The sequence below is a fragment of the Lontra canadensis genome, unplaced genomic scaffold (assembly GCF_010015895.1).
Source record: "Lontra canadensis isolate GAN:19392208 unplaced genomic scaffold, GSC_riverotter_1.0 scaffold16, whole genome shotgun sequence".
Classification (NCBI taxonomy): domain Eukaryota; kingdom Metazoa; phylum Chordata; class Mammalia; order Carnivora; family Mustelidae; genus Lontra; species Lontra canadensis.
Window position 1 is genome coordinate 20,111,382 of NW_022631010.1, and position 24,951 is coordinate 20,136,332.

General features: G+C 42.9%; 1 protein-coding gene across 2 annotated transcripts in view; it reads left to right on the forward strand.

The window, feature by feature from the left end:
• The first annotated feature begins 8,401 nt into the window (after positions 1-8,401).
• Positions 8,402-24,951, forward strand: part of DTD1 (D-aminoacyl-tRNA deacylase 1) — a 178,215-nt gene continuing 161,665 nt past the window's right edge. Inside the window, exons 1-3 of one of the 2 annotated variants that reach the window (XM_032859274.1) lie at positions 8,402-8,566; positions 15,196-15,286; positions 16,923-17,158. In XM_032859274.1, the coding sequence (XP_032715165.1) occupies positions 8,524-8,566; positions 15,196-15,286; positions 16,923-17,158 (370 nt within the window). In that variant the 5' untranslated portion in view covers positions 8,402-8,523. The remainder of the gene's footprint in view (positions 8,567-15,195; positions 15,287-16,922; positions 17,159-24,951) is intronic. The other variant, XM_032859273.1, reaches the window with a different exon arrangement.

The window sequence follows — 24,951 nt, forward strand, 5'->3', positions numbered from 1 at the left end:
CCCCCCCCGGCAGATCACAATCACAGCCCAGGTCCTCCTCACCTGTGCTTCTTCCTGTGGCAGTCAGCTTTTCCAACAACACCCTCCTTGGACTGGAGACACTAGTCTCAAGCCTAGGTTACCTGTTCTTTTGACCCACCAGCTATAGATCAAAGGTTCCCAAGACCCCCTCCTTGAGTTCAATTAATGTGCTAGAACAGCTCATGGAACTCAGAGAAACATTTTACTGACTAGATGACAGAATGTAACTCAGAAGCAAACAGTTGGAAGAGATGCACAGGGCAAGGTGTGGGGAAAGTTCCCTGCCTGTTCTCTTCCAGCATGCCTTTCTCCAATCTCCATGTGTTTACCAGCCAGGAAGTTTTCAGAACCCTGTCCTGGTCCCGAGTGGCTCAGTTGGTTGATCGACTGCCATGGGCTCTGGTCATGATCCTGTAATCCCAGGATCTAGTCCCACTCCCAGCTCCCTGCTTGGTGGGGAGTCTGCTTCTCTTCCTGGCCCTCCCCAATCTTGTGCTCTCTCTCTCTATCTCTCTCTCTCAAATAAATTAATAAAATCGTTAAAAAACAAAAAAAAAGAATCCTGTCCTTTTGGGTTTTTATGGAGTCTTCGTTACAGAGGCATGACTGATTAAATCCTGGGCCACTGGCAATGGAACTCAATCTCCAGCCCCTCCCCCCTCCCCGGGGGTTGGGGTTGGGACTGAAAGTTCCCACCCTCTAGTCACATGATTGAGTCTCCTGACAACTAGCCTTCATCCTTTAGGTGGGGTCGAAAAGTCAACTCATTAACGTAACAAAAGACATATTTATCCAAGAATTTGGTAATTTCAAGAATTTTAGGAACTCTGTATCAGGAATAAAGGAAGACCAAATACATACTTCTTATTTCAGGTCACAATATCACTGCTTGTTAAACACAGTGCTCCATAATGACATTTAATGTACTTGCTATCTTTCTTTTCACCTGATACTGCAAGTTTTGGAAAATTTTCCTTTACAGCATCCTGACAGAACTCCTTCATTGGCAGGCCAGGAGTCGGTGACTCCATTGCCAGGCCTGCCCAAAGACCACAGTGAGTCAAGGGTCACATCCAAGCTAAGGAGATAATTTGAGTGGGTTTTGTGGAAGGGATCAGGCATGCATGGTGGGGGGTGGGGAAGGGTGTCTTCCTGGTGATACGATATCAGAGGACTACCTTGCCATAGTTTTCTATTTTTTTCCATCCAGATTCAGCATACATCAAAATGAACATGAAATTCTCCTGGACTTAGTTTCTTTTTAGAGAAGAAAATCATACAATTTTGTACTGATGGAACCAGAAATATAACCAAGTGGCAGAAGTCAAAGAAGCAAGAGAGTTAAGGTTCTCCTAAGCATTAGAGATTCACCAGCTGGAGCTAAAAAAAAAAAAAATCGTGCTTTTTGGGGGGCACTGTGTCCAATGTGCTCTAGCACTCAGAGTGTTGGGCTTTAAACATTCAGGGGAGGGTCCTGTGGGAGGCTGAGTTGGCTAAGCAACTGCCTTTGGCTCAGGTCATGACCCTGGAGTCCTGGGATCGAGTCCCGGGTTGGAGTCCTGCATCAGGTTCCCTATTCAGCAGGGAGGTCAACTTTTCCATCTGACCTTCCCCCTATCATGTTCTCTCTCTCTCATTCTCTCTCTCAAATAAATAAAATCTTAAAAAAACAAACAAACAAACATTCAGGGGAGCTCTGCTTCACCTCTCTGAATTAGACTTTTAAGATGATTTACATGATCTATCATTTCCAAAATGACATATATGGCCCAGACAGAGATGATGGATATGTCATTGTAAAGATATGCTTATTTGCAGATTCGCTTCAAGATCAGTTTCTGAGAGCTATTACATTTACTCTTTGCCACAATCTGAAGAAGATAGTCTTCCCAACTTTACAGATAAAAAGACAGAGGCTAAATGAGGTCTAACCATATTCCTAAGGTCACACAGGGAGTAGCAGAGATGGGACAGAAAGTGAGGTTTTTCAGGGGCCAAAGCTTAAGCCGTTGGCATTATGCTAACATTGTCTCATAAAGCAGTGAGGGAGCTATTGATGACAAGCTTTGGAAAGAAACGCTGAAAACTTTTTGTTTTCCTAGAATCCAAATGCCAGAAAGCTCAAGTTACCAGATTGCTTTATGCTTTTGTGAGGGGGCAGATAACAAGTGAAAAACTACCATCAGGGTTCTATTAAAAATAAAAGTCCAGTGAATTTTGGACCCCAAGTGAATTTAGTCCAGTGAATGTAACAGTTTGACTAATAGTCTATCCATTGGCTGTCTTTATTTGCTGTCTAATAGAATGGTGGTTGATGATTTGAGACACAACAGCATCCCATATCATCATAGAAAGGTTGCATGCAAGATGAATTTTTAGTATTAAATGTATTTTATTTATTTATTTATGAGAGAGAGAGAGAGCGAGTGCACACTACTGGAGGAGCAAGGAGGTGGCTGTGAGAAGTCTCGACCATTCCACCATTTGGATGAAGATTACTCCCAAGGAAGGGCAGAAAAAAAAAAAAAAAAAACAACAACAACAACAAGGGAAACTTGGCTGGCTCAGTCAGTGGTGTGTGCAAGTCTTGATCTCAGGGTTGAGTTCGAGCCCCATGCTGGGTGCAGAGATTACTTAAAAATAAAATCTTTAAAAACAACAGCAACAGCAACAATAGCAAAATGAATTGATTTGTCTGGCCCTGTGGAAGACCATACCGGTGCAGTGTTTTATGAGAAAAGAATCGATTTCTGTGCAATTCAAGGCACTGTTACTTGGGTCTCTGTTACAGCTGATGTAACTCCAAGCAAATCCCATTTCCTTATTTATTTATTAAAAAAATTTTAACTTTCCATGATAGAAAAATCTCCTCTACTTTTCTGAACCTCAATTCCTTTCGATGAAGAGGCATAGTATCTCCCCAGTCCACTGACAGGGTTATGAGCTTCCACTGAGAAAGTGCTCTCTGCTGGGTGCCAGGGTGGCTCAGTCCGTTAAGCTGCTGCCTTTGGCTCAGGTCGTCATCCCGGGTCCTGGGATGGAGCCCCACATTAGGCTCTCTGCTCAGTGGGGAGCTTGCTTCTCCCTCTACCCCTCCCCCTCGCTCATGTGTGCTCTCTCTCTCTCTCAAATAAATTAAAAAAAGAAGAGTGATCTGTGTCCATGCTATTATTAACAGGAGTAAACTATGTCTTAAGTAGTCCTGAGAAGCTGGTGTGAACACCTTCCAACTCTAAGTCAGTCCCCTCGTATAGTCCTCCACTGCTTGGCTCTTGGCACCCCAGGGACTTTGTCGCATGATACTTGCCCATACGTCTTGCCCATAACACCCAGACGTTAACATACGTCTTCAGCAGCACAGTTTAGCTGTGAGTATCAAAATGGAAAGTGGCATATCCTTTGATTCAGCAATCCTGCTTTCAATTTACAGAATTTACGGAGATAACTGAAAGGATTCAGGCAGAAGTGTCTTCCATAAAACTTGCTCGACATGGCACTGAGCTGAAAACAGCCTCTCGGTAGACACGGCTGACTGCTTTCCCTACGTCCACTGCCTCGGTTCCTGCTTTATTACAGACCGGTGAGTCCACCCCATCCGTGCTCTAGGGGGACTGGCTCCATCTGGAGGGCGGGGCCCGGTTGGTCCCGTGTTTCTCAAATCGGGCACTGCTGGCACTGTGGATGGGACAATCCCATTTGTGGGCTGCCCCAGGTGTGGCAAGAGCCTCAGCATTTCAAATTCTCTGGTCATTAAATGCCAGTAACAACCTCCAGACATTGTTACAGCTCCAGTCCCTCTCTTCACACACACCCCTCCTGTAACCAATCACCTGGGGTACGTCCGGAGGCAAGAACCTTTTGTCTCGGCCAATCGTGTGGGTGGGTGGGGATGGGGTGGGGTTAAGTCCCATCTCCCTTTCAGCGATTGGGCCCATCATGGTCATGTGATCTCATTCTGGCTAGCCAAGAGCGAGGGGCTTCCGGGCAACATGTCCCAGCTTCAGAGGAAGGATCCGGAAGAGATGGTCTATTGTACCTCGGGCTTTGGGTCTGGGTAGAATCCCTAGAACAGCCACAGCCGCACTATAAGGTTAGGGTACACTGTTAATCAAAGAGCTATATTCACACTCTTATTCATTGAACAATATTATCTGAGCTCTGGGTACTGTGTTAGGTGCTTTGGATACAAGGGTATCGCCTTGTGATGCAAGGGTATCTCACGCTCGTGAGAGACATGAATGATCAGAACACAGCCTAACAGGCACTAGAGTAATTGAAAGTTGCTATGGGGGCACCTGGTGGCTCAGTCAGTTAAGCCTCTGACTTTGGCTCAGGTCTCCATCCCAGTCCTGGGATCCAGTCCCGGAGCAGGCTCCCTGCTAAGCAGGAACTCTGCTTCTCCCTCTGCCCCTCCCCCTGCTCATGCTCTCCCTCTTTCTTTCTAGGTAATTAAATAACATTAAGAAAGAGAGAGAGAGAGAGAAAGTTGTCAGAATATGAGGGAAGAACCATGGGATGGTGCTGGGAAATACTGGGGAACAGGGACACTTTAGTCTCTGTGGTCAGAGAAATTCTGTCTGAGGAGAAAGCCTTTGAGCTGAAAACCTGAAGGAGAGGAGCAAGATGTACGAAGAATAGGGGAAGAATATACCAGATGGAGGACTGGCACATGCTGAGGTGCTGAGGTAGGAACAAATGGATTTGCTTGAGGGATGTAGAGAAGACCACCGTCTGGAAAAAGAAGAGTATATACTCTAGGAATATCACTTTTATTTCTCTGTGGAGACTGGATTGGAATGGGAAACAATGTGGCAGTAGGGAGACAAGTGAGAGAGCCGCATTAGAAATCCCGGTGAGAGATGACGGGGAGCATGTGACAGGATGACATGGCGGTGGAGAGAAGAGGGCACTTGGGGGTATGTTTTGGAGAGTGAGAAGATTTGTTGATGGACTAGATACCTGGGGAGAGGGAAAGGGGGCAACTATGAGTCACTTATGACTCTAGTAAACATTGGAGTCATTTATTTAGATAGTGATGACCCAGGTGGTGGAGTATGGAGGGCTTGTGGAGTTCTAACACCAACCGCTGTACTGCAATTCGGTCCTGGCACTAAGCATGCAGGCTTAGCTCCCACCCAGCAAGTTTAAGGGGCATGTCCCCAACAAGGCTGCTTTTCAGATTCCAGGTTCATTTCAGGGGTCTCCAGGTCATCTGTATTTATGACCAATGGGCTGCAAATTTGGGAGTTTCTGTGACTCCCTCAAGTTTCATAATTTGCCACAATGACTCACATGATGGGTCTTTCTGGTGACCCGCTCTCCATCTGAACTGATTTAATAGCATAAAGTCAGAGGGGATCAAGGGGCATGAAGAACAAACCCATTCCTATCACATGGGAGATTCTGAAGACTTTAGAAGCTCTGTGCCAGAAACCCAGAACAAAGATCAGACACATTCTTTGTTATACAACAGGGTTGGGAATCCTGAGTTCCTTTTAAAATCTATTCACTTTGTGACATCTGTGACTCATGGAAATGGAGATGTGAAGAAGGTATTTGGAAGCACAAACTCATAGGAGATTTCTGGAGCAGAAATGAAAATGGGAGAGTTGGTGGCATGAAAGTGGAATTTTAAATATGAGAATGGAGAGGAAAAACCAGAGCGCACAGGGCCCTGCAGGCTTGTCACATGCAAAGTGGAGTGGAGGAAGGTGGGGGGAGGACCCTGGGGAGAGTGGCAACTGAGAAGCCAAAGGAGAAGGTGTGCAGAGGGGAGGAGGTCCTTCCAAGGGCAGAAGCCCCTGGTGTTGACCTTTCTGAGTTCACTAAATGCAAAAAAAGAACTTGGTGTTTTGATATGTTTTTAGAACCTTAAAATTTTTATTTTTAAGGAATCCCTACACCCAATGTGGGGCTCAAACTCACAACCTTGAGATCAAGAGTCGCATGCTCTACTGACTGAGCCAGCCAGGAGCCCCTAAAACTTTTATTTTGAAATTTCCAACTTACGGAAAACTAATGTCCTTTCCCTTCCAAATTGCCAACATTTTATTTCATTTGGTTTATCACTCACTATATTTTCTCTGTATATATTATTTTTCTCCAAACCATTTAAGAATAAATTGCAGATATGATGTGCCTTTATCTCTAAATACTTCGGTGTGCATTTTCTTTTTTTTTTTTTAAATTTGATTTATTTATTTGACAGAGAGCGATCACAAGTAGATGGAGAGGCAGGCAGAGAGAGAGAGAGAGAGAGAAGCAGGCTCCCCACTGAGCAGAGAGCCCTATGTGGGACTCGATCCCAGGACCCTGAGATCATGACCTGAGCCGAAGGCAGCGGCTTAACCCACTGAGCCACCCAGGTGCCCTCCGTGTGCATTTTCTATAAACAAGGATGTTCTCTTACATACAAATCAGGAAATTTATATTGATTTAATGCCATTATCAAATCCAACAGTTCTCAAAATGCCCCTCTAGAGGACTTATGATTGCCAACTCTTTCTATAATAATGTATAGACAATATTTGCCTTTTTCACTCTTACTCCTTCAGGAGTGTACAATGGGGGTTTCCAGAGGTGCCATGGTATGTAATGACCTCATTGCTCTACTGTTAACATATATGACTTTATTATTGTTGTTTTTGAATGTATTATAAATCAATGTTTAACGATTTTTCTTTGTTGTAATTTCTAATACAGTCAATCTCTTTAGATATAACCCAGAATAACAAAAGCTATTTAGGGTATTCAATAATTTTTAAGAATGTAAAGGGATATTGTCATGAAAATGTATGAACTATGCTAATTAAATGTAAAAAAAATCAAATTTTAAGTTTTTCTCACTCTTAGGTTCTCTGGTTGGGTCTGAGAATCAAGCTGACAAAGATTAATGGGAGAAAAGTACACCAACCTAATTACAAGACAGGGAGCCTTCACAAGAAAATGTGGCTCAAAGAAACAGACTTGTATTCCTATGCTATTTTTTTTTCTTTAAAGATTTTATTTATTTATTTGACAGAGATCACAAGTAGATGGAGAGGCAGGCAGAGAAAGAGAGAGGGAAGCAGGCTCCCCGCTGAGCAGAGAGCCCGACGCGGGACTCGATTCCAGGACCCCGAGATCATGACCTGAGCCGAAGGCAGCGGCTTAACCCACTGAGCCACCCAGGCGCCCTTCCTATGCTATTTTTGATGGAGAGTGGACATCATGGAGGAATATAATAGGTCAAGGAGTATGAGGTAAGCATAGTAAAGGGGGGGGGTGGACTTAGCAAGGTCTCTTTGTTCTTGCCATCCCTTTGTCTTTGCAGATCAAGTTGTAGGGAGGGCACACAAGGATTTACGACTGGTTTCAGGAGAGAAAGGTGATGGGAAATTCAGAGTGACTTTTCTGATCCTGCTGCTTTCTCAAGCTCTGTTATGGTATTTGATATGCCAAGGTGCCGTATTTTGGGAGTAGCCTGTTCTGAATGTCATCACTCTACACCCACTAATGCTATTAGAGGGCTTGGAGAAGAAGGCATGCTGAAACGGGCTTATTTAAAAAAATTTTTTTTTTAATTTATCTTAAGATTTGAGACAGAGAACAAGACAGCCACAGAGAACATGAGCAGAGGGGAGGGGAGGGAGAGGGAATAGCAAACTCCCTGCTGAGCGGGGAGCCTGACTTGGGGCTTGATTCTAGGACCTTGAGATCATGACCTTAGCAGAAGGCAGACACTGAACCCACTGAGCCACCTAGGTGCCCCTGAAAGGGGCTTATTTTTCTAAGCGATAATAATTTGTTAGGGTAATACTTGTACAGTCCTTTGCGGCTTTCGAGTGATTTTTACACAGTCTATTTTATTTAAATCTAACAACCGTGGGTGGGGGAAGCTGCTAAGTATCAGTATTAGAGGAATTAGAATGACAGGCTCATAGACCTGTGCAACGGCCATGGCATGGCTAAGTCATATGAATACTTACATACCGTAGTTAAATAGCTATTTTAGGAAGCAGATTTTATTTTGTCTGGGTTTTGAGAAGACACCGAGGCAGGAAGACAAGGGAAAAGGAATTTCGGAGCATCGGGACAGAGGGGTGGACGGGTGGCAGGAGAAACACAGTATTGAGATTCAGGACAAAACTGGGATTTAGGGATGATTGGCTTTTAGGTCGGGAATGTGAGTAACACAGGGCCGCTTAGGCAGAGGTTGAATCTGTATAAGGGGTGGGGACCCGGCGGGGGTTTCGGGATCCGGTGGGGGGCTGGGCCCACCTGTGGCTGGGGCGGGACCAAGAGAGGGGCGGGACCTATCACCAGGTGGGCGTGACCGACGCGGGCGGGGCCGACCTGTGGATGGGCGTGACCGACGTGGGCGTGTCGCCGCCAACCGGGTCGGACCGGGCGGTTCTGCGCGCTTCCTGGTGTCACCCGCAGAGGGCGCCTGCCGTCGAGCCGCCTGCAGAGTAGCGAGGCCGGAAGGAGTGCGGCGCCGCCCCGCTCGCTCCAGCCGCCGCCATGAAAGCCGTGGTGCAGCGCGTCACCCGGGCCAGCGTCACAGGTCAGTCGGGCGGGGCCGGGGTCGGGCCCGGGAGGAGCCACCCCTGACCCCGCGCCCGGCAGTCTCCGGCCGCCCCCGTGAGGGTTCCCCCGGGCCGTCCCCGAGGCAGCTGCAGCCACTGCGGGCCCTGGCGAGCTCGCCCCCGCAGCCCGGAGTCTCCGGGTTGGTTCCGGGCGCCGCCGCGGCCAGGGAGCAGTCCACGTGCCCCGCGGGCCCGGCGCGACCCTGGCTGCAGGGTTCTTCTTTGGGTTCATGATAAACGCGGCTTATTATCTTGTTGTTTTTGTTTTGTATTGTCTTGCTTTGTTTTTTGTTTTTGGTCCCAAGTACCGGGTGGCAGAACCTCCGAACATCCCTATGGCCCGTTCTTCGGTGGAGTGTTGCACAAACAACACGTAGGCAGCATTTCCCGAGCAAGGACACCACCATCCGCCCCTTACAACGTTGTATTTTAAATTTCCCATTTTTACCCATTGTCTACAGGTCCCAGTTTTTATGGAGCTTGACTGCCAATAAAATGCACAGATATGAAGAGTTGTTCATATGGATGAGTTCTGACAGTTGTGCACACCCACGTGACCGCCCAGACTCGATACAGAATGATCCCCGCCCCCAGGACACCTCTCTTTCTCACTTCTCTAACCATGCAGGGGTGGGGTCAGAATCTAAAGAATTCTGGATCCATTATTTCTGTTTGCCACCAGTTTCTTGTGGACCAGGCCACCCAGCCATTTGTCATTACTGGATCACTGTAGTCTAGTTTGAACATCAGAGATCCAGATGATTAATGTATATAAGGTAGTCGTTTTAAAAAGTCAAACCAAGATAAAAAGATGTTAAAAAATTTTTTTATGACTAATACTAGATTGTATTCTAGTCTTCTGGTTTTTTTTTTTTTTTTTCATACTTACAGTATTGTTTCAGCCCAAGTAATTCCAGATATCCTTTTCTTCAGCCAGTCCACACCAACTATGTGTTCTTGGGTCCACAAAAGTATAGATTTAAAAACAAAGCAACAAAATTCCCTGAAGAAACAACCAAACCCAGCAAAACCATGTATTTAGATCTGAGAGTCTACTTTTCAATGCTGCCTCATGATTTCTAAGCTGTTCTGTTAACTGGTTTTGAATATGGTCCTGGAGTAATAGGGAACAGAATAGCTTTGGGATTTATGGGCTTTTTAAAACAAAGTTTTTTGGCCTTTCAGTTAATATTTAAATTAACTAAAATGGGAAATTAATAGATAAGATTTTTTTGCTTTTTTCAGCAAAATCTTGCATTCTGCTCTATGTGGTCATCACCAACAGTGAGTGAACTTTGAGGAAATTAAGTTCTGATCTTCTCTTGCACTCTTCATTCTGCTGATCTGACATACTGAGAACATGTATTTTGTGAGATTTGCTGAATAGTTTGAATGATTTTAATTTGCTGTTTAAATTGGGTGCTTTTAGTTAAAAAACAGCAAACCTGCATATTAAAAAAGAGAAGCGTATTTAAAAAAAGAGAAGGGTATTTAAAAAAAAGAAGGGTATTAATTGTGGGAAGTTGTTAAATAAAATGGAATTCTCTCAGTGCTGGAGGGAACTTCAGGTTAGCTAGGCCTTCTAGCTGAACTGTAGTGGAAAGATTTTCTGATTTCTTTAGAATGTGACTGGCTTCACTGAAACGTGGTTGTACACGAATGGCATTTTATTATGGGGGTTTTAAAATGTCACTTTCAATTTTATGGTTGGGACAGAGGATAATAGGAGTCATATCTTAGTATGTGGCAGACTCAGTGAGATTGGTCAAGTACATTTTGATGTCTTAGCGTGGTTATTGTGATAATCTTAATTTTAAAACCATTATTATGGAACATTTTGAACATGTTCATTTGGTTACTCAGGCGGCAAAGTGTGGTAGCTCTCATGTCCTGTCATTCAGCTTCAGCAGCTAAATCTGAATAGAATCATGTAATGTTGGGAAGGGGATCTAAAATGGGCTTGAATGAGTTAATTTGAGAGGTTGTGAATTCTTCTTGAAGTAGAAGTCAGTGGTGATGCCAGTATGCATGGGAAATTGACCGACTATCTCAGGTCTTTTCTAGCCCTGTGATCTGTTGTCTAAAATGGTGATTTTCAAGTTTTTTCCCCTTGGAAATTAATTTGTCAATAATAAAAGAACTCTTTTGGTCTCCTAGTTCTTCTATTTGTCCCTGGAGGGGGAAGCAAAACTACTCCAAAATAGGAGAGGAGACTATGTTATAGATAGACTTTGGGGCATAATTTATTTCTTACTAAGACAGTAATAGATTATAAAAATGTTGAAACTCTTCAAAAATTTTTAAAAAATTTTTTTATTGGGGCGCCTGGGTGGCTCAGTGGGTTAGGGCCTCTGCCTTCTGCTTAGGTCATGATCCCAGGGTACTGGGATCAAGCCCCGCATCCGGCTCTCTGCTCAGCAGGAAGCCTGCTTCCTCCTCTCTCTCTGCCTGCCTCTCTGCCTGCTTGTGATTTCTGTCTGTCGAATAAATAAATAAAATCTTTAAAAAAAAATATTTTTTTAATTTATTTATTAGAGATAGAGGATCAAAGAGGCAGAGGGAGAGGGAGAAGCAGGCTCCCCGCTGAGCAAGGATTCCCCTTTGGGACCATGACCTGAGCCAAAGGCAGATGCTTAACTGACTGAGCCACCCAGGCACCCCCCCCCACCTTTAAAAAAATATTTAAAAAATTTTTATTTATTAGAGAGAGAGAGCATGAGAGAGTGGCTGAGGGAGAGGGAGAAGCATGAAACTCTTCAGGTAGTGATTTGAATCACTTTGAATCGTGATTCTACTTTTTAGAATCTATTTCAGAAAAGATTTAGAGGGATGACTAGGCAGAGCAGGGAGGATTCTTAGAGCAGTGAAATTACTACTCTGTATGATACTGTAGTGGTGGATACATGTTAATGTATATTTGTCCAAACCTATAGAATGTACAACACAAAGAGTGAACCCTAATGTAGTAAACTATGGACTTTGCGTGATAATGATGTGTCAGTGCAGGTTCATCAGTTTTAACAAATGCACCCCTGTGGTGGGGGATGTTGACAATGGGGAAGTGATGCATGTATGGGGGCAGTGAGTATAGTACCTTTTTCTTTTTTTTAAAGAGGGGTTGTGGAGCAGAGGGAGAGGGAGAGAGAGAATCTTAAGCAGGCTCCATGACCAGGCTAGAGCCAGATGCAAGGCTTGATCTCATGACCCTGAGATCATGACCTGAGCAGATATCAAGAGTTGGACACTGAACTGACTGAGCCCCCCAGGCACCCTGAATCTCTGTATCTTTGCTCAGTTTTGTTGTGAACTTAAGACTGCTCTAAAATGTAAAGTCTAAAGTCTAGTATACAGAGGTTTCCCCCACAGTGTTATTTACTGAAGTGAGAATTTTGGAACAAACCATATATCTAGCCAAATGGGATGGTTAGTTGGTCCAGTGGATAGAATGTAACTATTCCACTTGATGGGATGTCACTATTAAAAGATGTTTAGGAAAAGCTTATAACATGAAAAAATCCTTATGCACTGTTAAAAGATGGGACACAAAAATTTATGTACAATATTATTATAGTATTTGAAAATAAATATGGAGTAAAACCTAAGGATAGAGAAAATATCAAAAGGAAATCATTGAGGGGTTCCTGGGTGGCTCAGTTGTTTAAGCGTCTACCTTTGGCTCTGGTCATGATTCCAGGGTCCTGGGATTGAGCCCTGCATTGGGCTCCCTGCTCAGTGGGGAGCCTCCTTCTCCCTCTGTCTGCCTCTCCCCCTGCTTGTGCTCTCTCTCTGACAAATAAATGAGTAAAATCTTTTTAAAAAAATTTTTAAAAAAGGAAATGATTGTAATATCAAAGTTTTTGTCTTTGGTGTTCTTTTTTTCCTTCCTGTTTCTTTTTTTTTTTTTTTAAGATTTTATTTATTGATTTGACAGAGAGAGATAACAAGTAGACAGGCAGGCAGAGAGAGAGAGAGGGAAGCAGGCTCCCTGCTGAGCAGAGAGCCCGATGCGGGACTCGATTCCAGGACCCTGAGATCATGACCTGAGCCGAAGGCAGCAGCTTAACCCACTGAGCCACCCAGGCGCCATTCCTTCCTGTTTCTTATATTTTCTAAATTTTCTGTAATGCTTCTGCATTAATTTAATGGTGGCTATAACTGAATAACCATTATATTTAAGCTTTTAAAACATAACTGGGGAAAATTAAAAAAATATATTATTGATATTATAAGAAAATAATGACTTCTTTAAAGAACAAATAAAGCCAGAAGCTTTTTCTAAAGCAACACAAACAAGCCAACCACCCCAATTGTTTACTGGTTATTTCAGGATAGATTATTTCTGTTTCATTTTCTGAGTCATTGGCTCAAAGGACTGTAAATCACTCATAGTCCGTTATAAGCAAAGCAGTGCAGAAGAAAATACTTTTTAGCATAGAAAGAAGAAAAGTTAAGTTTTACTGATATTTGCGTTGGAATGTGTTGATGCTGATACTCCCCTGGGGTCTGCATGTCAGGTGGTCCTTTGTCAGGTGAAGGAAGAGGGGGGTTTCTCATTCTTTCCTTAGCTTGCAGGATATGACAACACTTTTCAGTCTATGATGCCTTGTCAGGTATATTTATAGATAATATTATCCAGCAGAAGCAAACAAGGGAATGTCAGAGTCTACCCTTCTCCTAATTGGAACATTAGGCTAATAGATGGTAAATAACAAGACGTCAATAATCTAATGAGAGTTGGGAAAAAGTTGGCCAAAAATTGGGCACCTGAGTGGCTCAGTCAGTTTGGTGTCTGCCTTCGGCTTGGGTGATGATCTCAGGGTCCAGGGATCGAGGCCTGCATTTGGCTCCCTGCTTAGCTGGGAGTATGCTTCTCTCTTTTACTCTCCCTCTGTGTTCTTTCTCTCAAATAAATAAATAAAATCTTTCAAAAAAGTTAAAAAGGTGGCCAAAATTTTGAAAGTTATAAAGATTTAACATTTGAAGTATGGATTTAGGTTCACCATCATAACGATGGATCTTGGCCTAAGAACTGTGCTAGCACTGAGATACTGCATCATAGTAGTGAAGTGTACATTTGACTATAAGTACATACACAAATGTTTGGAATATATATTCACAGATCTGCTCATTTGTGGGTGAGATGCACGATTGAAAGGGATTTGGAGGCATTGGCTTAGAATATAAAGTTTAGTACCAAACTGGGAAATAATAGAAGTTTGCAGACTTGAAGCTTAAGTTGTATTTATTTAATTATTTTCTTATTTAAAAAGATTTATTTATTTATTTTAGAGAAGTGGGGAGGAGCAGAGGAAGAGGGAGAGAGAGTCTCGAGTTCTGGAGCCTGACACAGGGTTTGATCCCATGACCCCAAGATATGACCTAAGCCGAAACCAAAAGTTGGATGTTGACTGACGGCACCACTCAGGCACCTTGAAGCTTATCTTTTATTCATTTATTTTTTATTTATTATTTATTATTATTATTTTCTAATGTTTCTTTCTTTTTCTTTTTCTTTTTTTAAGATTTTATTTATTTGACTGAGAGAGAGAGAGCACACAGGCATGGGGAGCAGCAGGCAGAGGGAGAGGGAGAAGCAGGCTCCTTGCTGAGCAGGAAGCCTGGTGCAGGGCTTGATCCCAGGACCCTGAGATCATGACCTGAGCTAAAGGCAGCCGCTGAATTGACTGAGCCACCCAGCTGCCCTGAAGCTTACCTTTTATACTATGGTTTTTATGTACAATGTATTTATCTTTTTGTAGTAAGTTGAAAAATTATTTCTTTATTTTTCTGACATAAATGTCTGTTATTTTGTGCTGTCTCTATATTGTGTTACCATATTTGCTGATTCCCAAGAAAAGAAGGTATCTCCTTTCAGAGAATTAATACTGGATTAATAATTAATTAAAGCTGGATTCTCTTGGGAGGAAAACTCTGTTCTGTTTTTACAGATGGGCATATTCTGCTATGGAAAGTTTAAGGTATCTTACCCATGGTATCACAGATAAAAATGTGGTCCTAAAATTTGGCTTAGTGGTTGTTCATTTAAGAACTCATTCATTCCAGATAAAAAAATCAGAATGGGGTATCTGGGTGACTCAGTTGGTTAAGCTACTGCCTTCGGTTCCCTGCTTGGTGGGGAGTCTGCTTCTCCCTCTGACCCTACCCCTCTTGTGCTCTCTCTCTTTCATTCTCTCTCTCTTAAATAAATAAAGAAAATCTTTAAAAAAATCAGAATGGACATAAATCTTGATTATCATCTTACTGCATTTATGGAACTCATTTTTAAAAAATATTTTAAAAATTTTATGTGTTTACTTGTTTATTAGAGAGAGAGAGCGCTCAAGAGATGGGAACATGAGCGGGGTTGGTGAGGGACACAGGGAGAAGCAGACTCTCCGCTGAGCAGGGAGCCTGATGTGGGGTTTGATTCCAGGACTCTGGGTGCCACCCAGGCGCCCCTATGAAACTCATTTTTGAGTACTTATGGACTTTGTCAAAGAAGTTATAAGAAGTATGTGTGACGTTTAAACATTCCTCTGGTTACTTAAAAGTGCGTCATGGCACCTGTTTGGTTCTGAGTCTTTTTAACTTTTTGTTTCCTTTCTAGTTGGAGGAGAGCAAATAAGTGCTATTGGACGGGGCATCTGTGTGTTGCTGGGTATTTCTCTGGAAGATACGCAGAAGGAAGTGGAACACATGTAAGAGGCACATTTTGAAGTCATTGCTATCTGAATGGGATGTGTAATGGTTCTATTTCTATATTTCTGTCTACCTGCCTTGTACTGACCTTTCTAAATTATATATATACATACTGGAACTTTTTTTTTTAAATTTTATTCATTTATTTGACAGAGAGAGAGATCACAAGTAGGCAGAGAGGCAGGCAGAGGGAAAGAGGGAAGCAGGAAGGCTCCCTGCTGAGCAGCGAGCCTGATGCGGGGCTCGTGGGGTTCGATCCCAGAACCATGAGACCATGACCTGAGCTGAAGGCAGAGGCTTAACCCACTGAGCTACCCAGGTGCCCCATATACACTGGAACTTTGATAGTATTTTATTCCTATGAAGTGAGCTTCTGTTATCTGTGTCCCATTGATGTAATAGGGTTATCTCCGTCTTTCAGATGAGGAGACTGAGGAAGACTAATTTGTCAGGTGACACCCCCTAAGTTAGTAGCAGAGCTGGAACCCTGCGGCCTTGGTCCCTATTTGTTCCTTTATCCCGAACCATTCTCTTAATGCAGAACTGAACTTTTCTTATGAATGATTTCTCTTTCCAGTTTGAGCAATATGATCTGGGCACCATTTATGCATTTAAAAAATGCTCAGTTGTCCATTGTACGCGTAGCATCTGAAGCTCAGACAGTTAAATTACTTGCCTAAGATCATGAACGCCTATGTAGCAAAAAGCCTGAATTCATGTTAGATTCTAGGCTCCCTGACTTGGAAGCTGGTGCTGTTTTTACTGGGATGGGGGAGTTTGTCATTGCTTTCCTGACTGGCTCTCTAAGTACAGGCCGCCTTCCCCGTCCCCCTGTTTGCCCTCCCACCCCCAGCACCTCATGGCACATTTGCTTCAGATGTATGTAGATCTGTTTATTCTGCCTATTGGTGCCCATACCTGGGTATAATTCCACCCACGGTCCCTTTGAATTAGGTTGGAATCAGACTGGGAACTTAATTCCCGCTAAGGACTAAATGTTCCCTGGTCCTCTTCCTTGCCAAAGCGGCTGCTCTTTGTCATCCACATTTATAAGAAAGGCCCTCCTAGGGCTCAGGAGGTGTGTAACACAGTTGTCAGGGAGGCTATTGCCAGGACTTTTTGCATATTTGCAGTAATCTTGAGTTTTCTCCAGGGTGTTTGCCCAGCGGTTCATTTTGAGTAGCTCAAAGAAAGGGTGTAAAGATGCGGTATTGTTTATTCCAGTGTAAAGATTGAATTCTTCCGTAAAAGAAATTAGAATTGGATCCATGTCTTGATACTTCCACCAACCTGAAGGAGCAGTTAGTGAGTGGTTGTTCATAGCTCTGGTTCCCGTGGGTAGCTGCTGGGGGACTGGCCAAAAAAAGAAAAAGGAATCCCGAAACAGGCCTGTGATGTAGGTCTGTTACTATCTCATGTTATAGGTGAGGAAACTGAGGCCTAGAGTGGATAAGTAACTTGCCCAAGGCCCAAATAACTTTCTCCTTATGTCCTTACATATATGTATTACGTAGAATATTATGTCAGCATTATGTCCTTATTCGACAGGATGCTGGTGACACTTTGGAAGTAACGGAGCGCATTGAGGGGGCTTAACGATTCTTCAGGTAGCTCTCCCCACTGTTTTCTTCGTAGGGTCAGAAAGATTTTGAACCTGCGTGTGTTTGAGGATGAGAGTGGGAAACACTGGTCGAAGAGTGTGATGGACAAGCAGTACGAGGTGCTCTGCATCAGCCAGTTCACCCTGCAGTGCGTCCTCAAGGGCAACAAGCCTGACTTTCATCTGGCAATGCCCACAGAGCAGGCAGAGAGCTTCTACAACAGCTTCCTGGAGCAGCTGCGGAAGACCTACAGGCCGGAGCTCATCAAAGGTAGGCAAGAGGGTGAGCCCGCCCAAGAGGAGGGTCTCTGGGACACGTCCAGAAGGGGGAAAAGGAATCTGCAATTACAGTATCTCCTTGTCCAGAAAGTTTGTTGTTTGTGCTTATTATTTCCTTGAAACAGCAGAGTGGCTGCTTTCCTCTGCTGTGGTCGGAGTCCGGAGTCCTCTAAAGGCCCCTGGTACTGTTTATCCTTCTTCTTTCTTCTGTTCACATGTGAAATGTTTAGCAACCCAGAAATGTGTTTGATATAGTGGTGTTTAATTTTGCTTGCTTATCCTGTCCGACAGAGAATACAGGGTAAGCCACAAATGTGAGCCAGGTGTCATTTTTAATTTCTTACAGCCATATTAAAAAAAAGTAAAAAGAAACAGGTGAAATTAATTTTTTTTAAATATTTTATTTATTTATTTGACAGAGAGAGATTACAAGTAGGCCTAGCAGGGATGCCTGGGTGGCTCAGTTGGTTAAGCCGCTGCCTTCGGCTCAGGTCATGATCCCAGGGTCCTGGGATCGAGTCCCGCATCGGACTCCTTGCTCAGTGGGGAGCCTGCTTCTTTCTCTGTCTCTGCCTGCCGCTTTGCCTGCTTGTGCTCTCTCTCTCTCTCTCTGACAAATAAATAAATAAATAAAATCTAAAAAAAACACAAAAAACAAGTAGGCCTAGCAACAGGCAGAGAGAGGGGGGGAAGCAGGCTCCCTGCTGAGCAGAGAGCCCAATGCGGGGCTTGATCCCAGGACCCTGGGATCGTGACCTGAGCTGAAGGCAGAGGCTTAACCCACTGAGCCACCCAGGTGCCCCACTCCTTTCCTCTTTAATGACTGGAACTTTATTTTATTTATTTATTTTTTAATTTTTTTAAAAAGATTTTTTTTTATTTATTTGACAGACAGAGATCACAAGTAGGCAGAGAGGCAGGCAGAGAGAGAGGAAGGGAAGCAGGCTCCCCGCTGAGCAGAGTCCGATGCGGGGCTCGATCCCAAGACCCTGAGACCATGACCTGAGCCGAAGGCTCAACCCACTGAGCTACCCAGGTGTCCCTGGAACACTAAATTTATATTTAGTTTATTTCTCTTAACTTGTTGTTAAGGATTGAATATCAGGAAGATTGTCCCCTTTATTCCCTGTCTCTCTGCCCTCCCCGCCCCACCTTTCATGCTTTTCCTCACTAGCTGCAGTTCTTTCCGGTAGGCCCAGCCCACCTCAACTGTCTTTAGTGAACTAGACCTTATTGCTTTATGACTGAAGCATGTGGAGGTATGATGAGTTCAGGGTCAGCTTGGGCTGGATTCCCTGTCATCACTGTTGTGACTGTCTCTTTGGGATTCTCTGAGTCCTGCTTTCCCCTGTGCGTTTCAGCCTTGTCCTCAGGCAGGCCTTCTGAAGGATGGTCATGATGGTTGCAGTCTTCACAGTTCACCATTCCAGGAAGGAGAGTAAGTCTTTGTCTCTGCATTTCAAGCAGACGTCCTGAAGGTCACTTTGATTGGGCTAGCTTAGGTCCCATGGCTACCCTTAAACCAATATGGGATGGACTGTGTGACTCAGTTTAGGTCATGTATTTTGTAGAGTTTGGAGTTGACCTCCTGGGGACCACCTGGAGCCACAATGAAAGTCTGAGGCTGTTGGGAAGGGGGATGGGATAAATGCTTTCTGGAAGGGCTACCTGAAAGTGCCACTTGTGTGTCCTTGACTTGCTCTGTTGGCGGCTCCTGGCAGGTGGGATTAATAGAAGGGGTGTGGTCAAGGGGAGTAGGCAGTCCTAGCAGAACTGCCTTTCTAGTAGTGGGGATGGTGAGGGGTCTGTCATATGATGTGTGTGCAGTTAATGTGGGTATCCCTTTTCTGGTTATCTGGGAGGGAGGAACAAGTGGCATAATTCCCCCAAATGGCTCTTTGAGGCCTTTTCTGCCCCAGTTGGCCTTGAGTTGGTACTTGAGGCCAAGTTGACCCACCACACTCTCATGACCAGAATTCTCAGCACCCTTGACCTTTTTGGGTGTAGTCTGTTTGGAACTCTCCGGCTTTGCTTCTGCCATGGCACCCCTCCCCACTCTGGTCCAGTGACCCTTTGGCCTTGTGAGAGTATTTCCTCTTCTCAAGAACTTGCCTACCTTGTCTTATGCTCCTGTTCGCTATTGCTGCATAAAATATTACCCCAGAACTCAGTGGCTTAAAAATAACCCTTCTGTCTTCCTCAGTTTTGTGGGTCAGGAATCTAAGAGGGGCTTGGCTGGGTGCTTGTCTCTGAGCGCTATGGTGTTGGCTGGAGCTGGAGGATCTACTTCTAAGATGGCCTGTGCATATCTCGCTCCTCCCCTCTTTTCCATCTCATCTTATTCCCCAGGGTCTCTCGCCATTACTTGGTCTTCTTACAGTCTGGCGGTCTGAGGGTATAACCTGATGTCTGACATTGTGGCTGGCTTCTCCCACAGTGAGCAGTCCAAGACCAGGTGTTTCAAGAGACAGGAAATGAGTGCCAGCCCCTTGAGGCCAGGCCTGGAGGGGGGTATAGCATCACTTCTGCCATATGCTATTGGACAGAGCAGTCACACAGCCTACCCAGCTTCCGTGGGAGGGATGTAGACCCACTTTGCAGTGGAAGGGATGTCAGAGTTTGTGGCCATCTTTAATCCTGCGTAGCTTGTAACAATGGTCCTCTCAAAGGGTTTTTCCTGTTCTCTGCTCTTTTTCCAATAATTGATTTAGGGGGAAAAACGCAGTGCATATATTTAGTTTTTGCCCTCTACTGCAGAATGAACTAGAGGTTAAGGGTGCTTTATTGGACACCCAGACTGAGTGAGCCCAGGAAACTGGGTCCAGATGTGGCCCTCGGCAGCCCATTGGGAATCACCATCCTTCAGAAAGAGCATGGAGAGTAGTGTTCAGTGGGAGGCATCACATGCTGTCAAAATTGAGTATTAAACATGCATTGCTTTTATAGGTAGGAAAGAGTAAATGTTATACCAAAATGAAATAGTTGAGAGAGAGATCTCCACTCTCCAGCTTCTCGTTCCAACACTGAGCCATTTGTAATGGGCCCAGGGAAGCAATCACCTATTGGCTTTGTTGAGCAAATCAGAAGCTGCCATGATACTAAAAAGAGCTACCTGTGTATTCCCTGTGGTTCTGATCTCTCGTGGGTGGCAAAGAACTAGACCAATGTGGGAAGACATTTCAGGAGAGCAGCAGCTCTCTGATTGCCTCAGCTTTGTTCACTCCGTGGGACATCCATTACGTCCAAGGCTCCTACAGGTTTGTTCACAAAGAGAAGGCGCCGGGAGGAGGAAGCCCACATCCAGTATTTGCTTTGTGGTTAGTGTTTAATTTTTATGAATTTGTTTAATATCCTACTCTTTTTACTACATAAAGCATGTTAGCAGCCTGAGCTTTCAGTGGAAGCCTTTTATATAGTTCAGCAAGGGTGTGATGCCAGAGGCATTATTGTTAATGTAAATTCGGAAATCACAGCGTGAGATCACATCTTCATTGTTGATAAATGGCAAGGCTGGTGGACTGTGGTATAGGCCGATGGCTCTCATGAAATCTGATGCAGATGTGTGACTGATCTTGGCCAAAAAGTTAGTTTTCTGTCGCTCCTTCCTTTCCATTCATTTTCTTCGGTGATCTGCTTATCAGCTTCCTTTATTTCTGCCTGTCTCTTTAGGTCTTAGACTTATACTAACTATATCATCTCCGTGACTAGTTTACCTTCGTTTAGCTTAAATGGCAAACTATATCTATTTTTGTTTTTGTTTCTTTTATTATTTATTTTTATTTTTTGTTTTCTTTTTTTTTTAATTTTTTATTAACATATAATGTATTATTTGTTTCAGGGATACAGGTCTGTGATTCATCAGTCTTACACCACTCATAGCGCTTACCATGTTTTTGTTTCTTTTAAAAGATTTTGTTTTAAGTAATCTCTGCCCTCAACTTGGGGCTTGGACCTATATCCCCAATATCAAGAGTCACATGCCCCATTGACTGAGCCAGCCAGGCTCCCCAATCCTTTTTTGTGTTTAGATTCTAGCTTTTTGTTGATTCCTTGATTTGCTTACTTGATTTGCCAAGGTGAACAATAGCATACTTTTTGCCAGTTCTCCTTTCCCTACCTAACTGTCTGGAGCCACATTATACATAGTGTCACATTTGTGGTCACCAGTATCCTGTGTTAATGGCAGAGCGCCTTACGCATCACACCGTAGATGCTCAGTTATTTTGTGTGACAAGTGCCCCTGGGCCCAGGTAGATGAGGACAGGCTCATTTTGGTGGCTTTACTGTTTCATCCATTTGCTTCCTCCCTGGCTCTTTCTCCCTCCTGTCTTTATTCTCCTTCAAACCCTTTTATCTTATTTTCTGAGTCCCTCCATACTTCCGCTTGTGAATTGTCGGTTCAGCCTCTTTCTCTTGCCCAGTAGAGTCTGTGATTGCAGCTCAGTTTGACGATATAAAGGCCACTTTTAAAAAAGAAGATGCAGGTATAGGTGTGAAGAAACTCACTGTTGTCATAATCTGAGGACATGAAATAATCCAGGATGAAAGGAAGAGTCTGAATCCCTCAGTGGAAGTAGGGCAAATTTAAAATCATATTGTTTTGGGGTCTGCAAATTCAGAAATGTTGATAAATTATTTGGCTCTCTATATTTTCTTCAAACAAAGGGTATATTAAATAATAGGGTACATGGCATTGTGTCTCAGTTGCTTTTTCTTTCTTTGGTGTGCCCTTAGGGGATCCTCCATTTTACTAATTTTTTTCTTTGACCAGGTCCAGTTTGGAGTTTAGCCTGTCATTTGAGTTTTAAGTCAGTAGCTTATTTTTTATTCTCAGTATTTATTCTTTCTAAAATTAACTTATTTTTTTTTGTGGTAAAACAAACACTTTTTTATGTAACATAAACCATTTTAAAGTATAGAGTTTAGTAATCATGTACTCACAGTGTTGTCTAACCATCACCACTGTCTATAGTTTCAAAGCATTTTCTTTACCCCTAAAGGAAACCCTATGCCCATTAAGCAGCTGCTTTCCCTTCTCTCCCACCCTTAGCTCTGGTAACCAGGAATCCTCTTTTGGTCTCTATGGATTTGCTTCATCTGGATATTTAATATAAGTGGAACCATACAATCAATATGCAGCCTTTTGTGTCTGGCTTCTTTGACTTAGAATAATGTATTCAAGGTTCATCTTTTGAACATACATTGTGCATACATACATACATCGTAGCATATCATCAGTACTTCAGTCCCGTATACGAAGAATATCCCATTGCATGAATATGTCACATTTTATTTTTCTATGAATTCATTGATGGACGCTTGGCTTGTTCCCAACCTTTAGCTATTGTGCATAGGGCTGCCCTAAACACGTGGACAAGTTTTTGTTTGAGCGCCTGTTTTCATTTCTTTTGGTTATATACTCACAAGTGGAATTGCTGGATCCTATGATGATTCCGTTTAACTTATTGAGGCACACCAAATTCTTTTCCACAGTGACTTTTTACAGTCTCACTGGCAGTGAGGGTTCTGATTTCTCTGCATCCTGCCACAGTTGTTATTCCCTTTTAAATTTTTATTTATTTTTTGATTATAGCCGTCCTAGCGGGTGTGAAGTGGTATAGCATGATGGTTTTGCTTTGTAATTTTCCTAATGGCTAATGATATTGAGCATCTTTTCATGTACTTGTTGGCCATTTGTATATCTTCTTTGGAGAAATGGGTATTCAAGTTCTTCACTGATACTATTTTATTTTTATTTTTAATTTTTTAAAAAAGATTTTATTGATTTATTTGTCAAAGAGACAGAGAGCACAAGCAGGGGGAGCGGCAGGCAGGAGAAGCAGGCTCCCCACTGAGCAAAGAGCCCAAGGACCCTGGGATCATTACCTGAGCCAAAGGCAGACCCTTAACCACAGAGCCACCGAGGTATTCCATCTCCACTCATTTTAAGATTGAATTATTTGAGGGGCACCTGGGTGGCTCAGTCAGTTAAGCACCTAACTGTTGATCTCAGCTCAGGTCTTAATCTCAGGGTTGTGAGTTCAAGCCTTGAGTTGGGGCTCACAATTAAAATTGAATTGTTTTTTGTCTTTTTGTTGTTGAATTGTAAGTAATTTATAAATTCCAGATACCAGACCCTTATTATATGATGATATATGTTATATGATTATATAATTTGCAAATATTTTCTCCCATTCTGTGGGTTGTCCTTTCACTTTCTTGATAGTGTCCTTTGATGCACAAAAGTTTAAAAATTCTTTTTTTTTCTTTTCTTTTATTATTATTATTATTATTTTTTGGGCTCACCATGGGGCTTGAAATCATGATGCAGAGGTCTAGAGTCTCATCTCCCTTGACTGAGTCACCAGGCACCCCTAAAATTTTTTTTATTGAAGTGAGTTGACATACAATATTATATTAGTTTCAGCTGTGCAACATAGCGATTTGACATTTATGTATATTATAAATGCTTACCTTGATTAAATGTTTCTACCATCTGTCTGCATGTAAAATTATAGCAGTCTTATACACTAACCTGTGCTTTACTTTATATCCCTGTGACTTAACTCATTTTATAACTGACAGTTTGTACCTCTAATCCCCTTCACCTATTTCACCCATCCCCACCCCTAAAAGTTTTTAATTTGATGAAGTCCAATTTTATCCTTTTTTTTCTTCTGTGTTTTTGGTTTTATATATAAGAAACCATTACCAAAGTCCATTGTCATGAAGGTTAACCTTATGGTTTCTTTCTTTCTTTTTTTTAACCTTATGGTTTCTTCTCAGAGCTTTACAGTTTTAACCCACACAGTTAGGTCTTTGATACCTTTTGAGTTAATTTTTGTATATGGTGTGAGGTAACGCTTTAACCTCATTCTTTTGCATGTGAATATCCAGCCATTCCATCATCGTTTGCTGAAAAAACTATTCTTCCCCATTGAACGGTCTTCGTACTTTTATTGACTATATATGTATGGGTTTATTTATGAACTGTCAGTTCTCTTTCTTTGTTCTGTATGCCTGTCCTTATGCCAGTGCACACACTGTTTTGATTACCATAGCTTTGTGTAGTAACTTTTGAAATTGAAAATTGTAAGTCTTCCAGTTTTGTTGTAATTAATTTTTGAATAGGTAATATGATCAGATATTTCATACATCAAAATGATATGAAAAGGTCTGCCTTGGAAATGTGTTGTCTACTCTGTTTCCCTTACTGTCTGTAGGTAATCACTTTTAATTAAATTTTTCTGTCTTTCTAGTGTTTCTTCATGGACATGTGAGCAAATATAAATATATATGTCTCTTTTTATACAATGGTAGCAACTTTAACAAATTATTTTAAAAAAGATTTCACAGTGTGTTCTAGAGATTCTTTCCTTATTAGTTCTTAGAGAACTTCCTCACACCTTTTGGAACAGCTGTGCAGTGTTCTGTGGTGGGAACAGAGCCTAGTTACTTAATCTATTTTAAATCTTATTTAATCATGTGGAGCATGGAGGCATGACCTTGAGATCATGACCTGAACCAGAACTAAGAGTCGGATGCTCAATGGACTGAGCCATCCAGGCACCCTTGCTTTTTTTTTTTTTTTTTTTTAAGTATGCTCCATGCCCAGTGTAGAACCCAGCACAGGGCTTGAACTCACAACCCTAAGATCAAGACCTGAGCTGGGATCAAAAGTCAGATGCTTAACTGACTGAGCCACTCAGGTGGCCCAAGGACAGACATTTCTGATACTAAGTTTTTGAAATGTCTGCTAGATTTTGAATTATAGTTTCTTAGGAT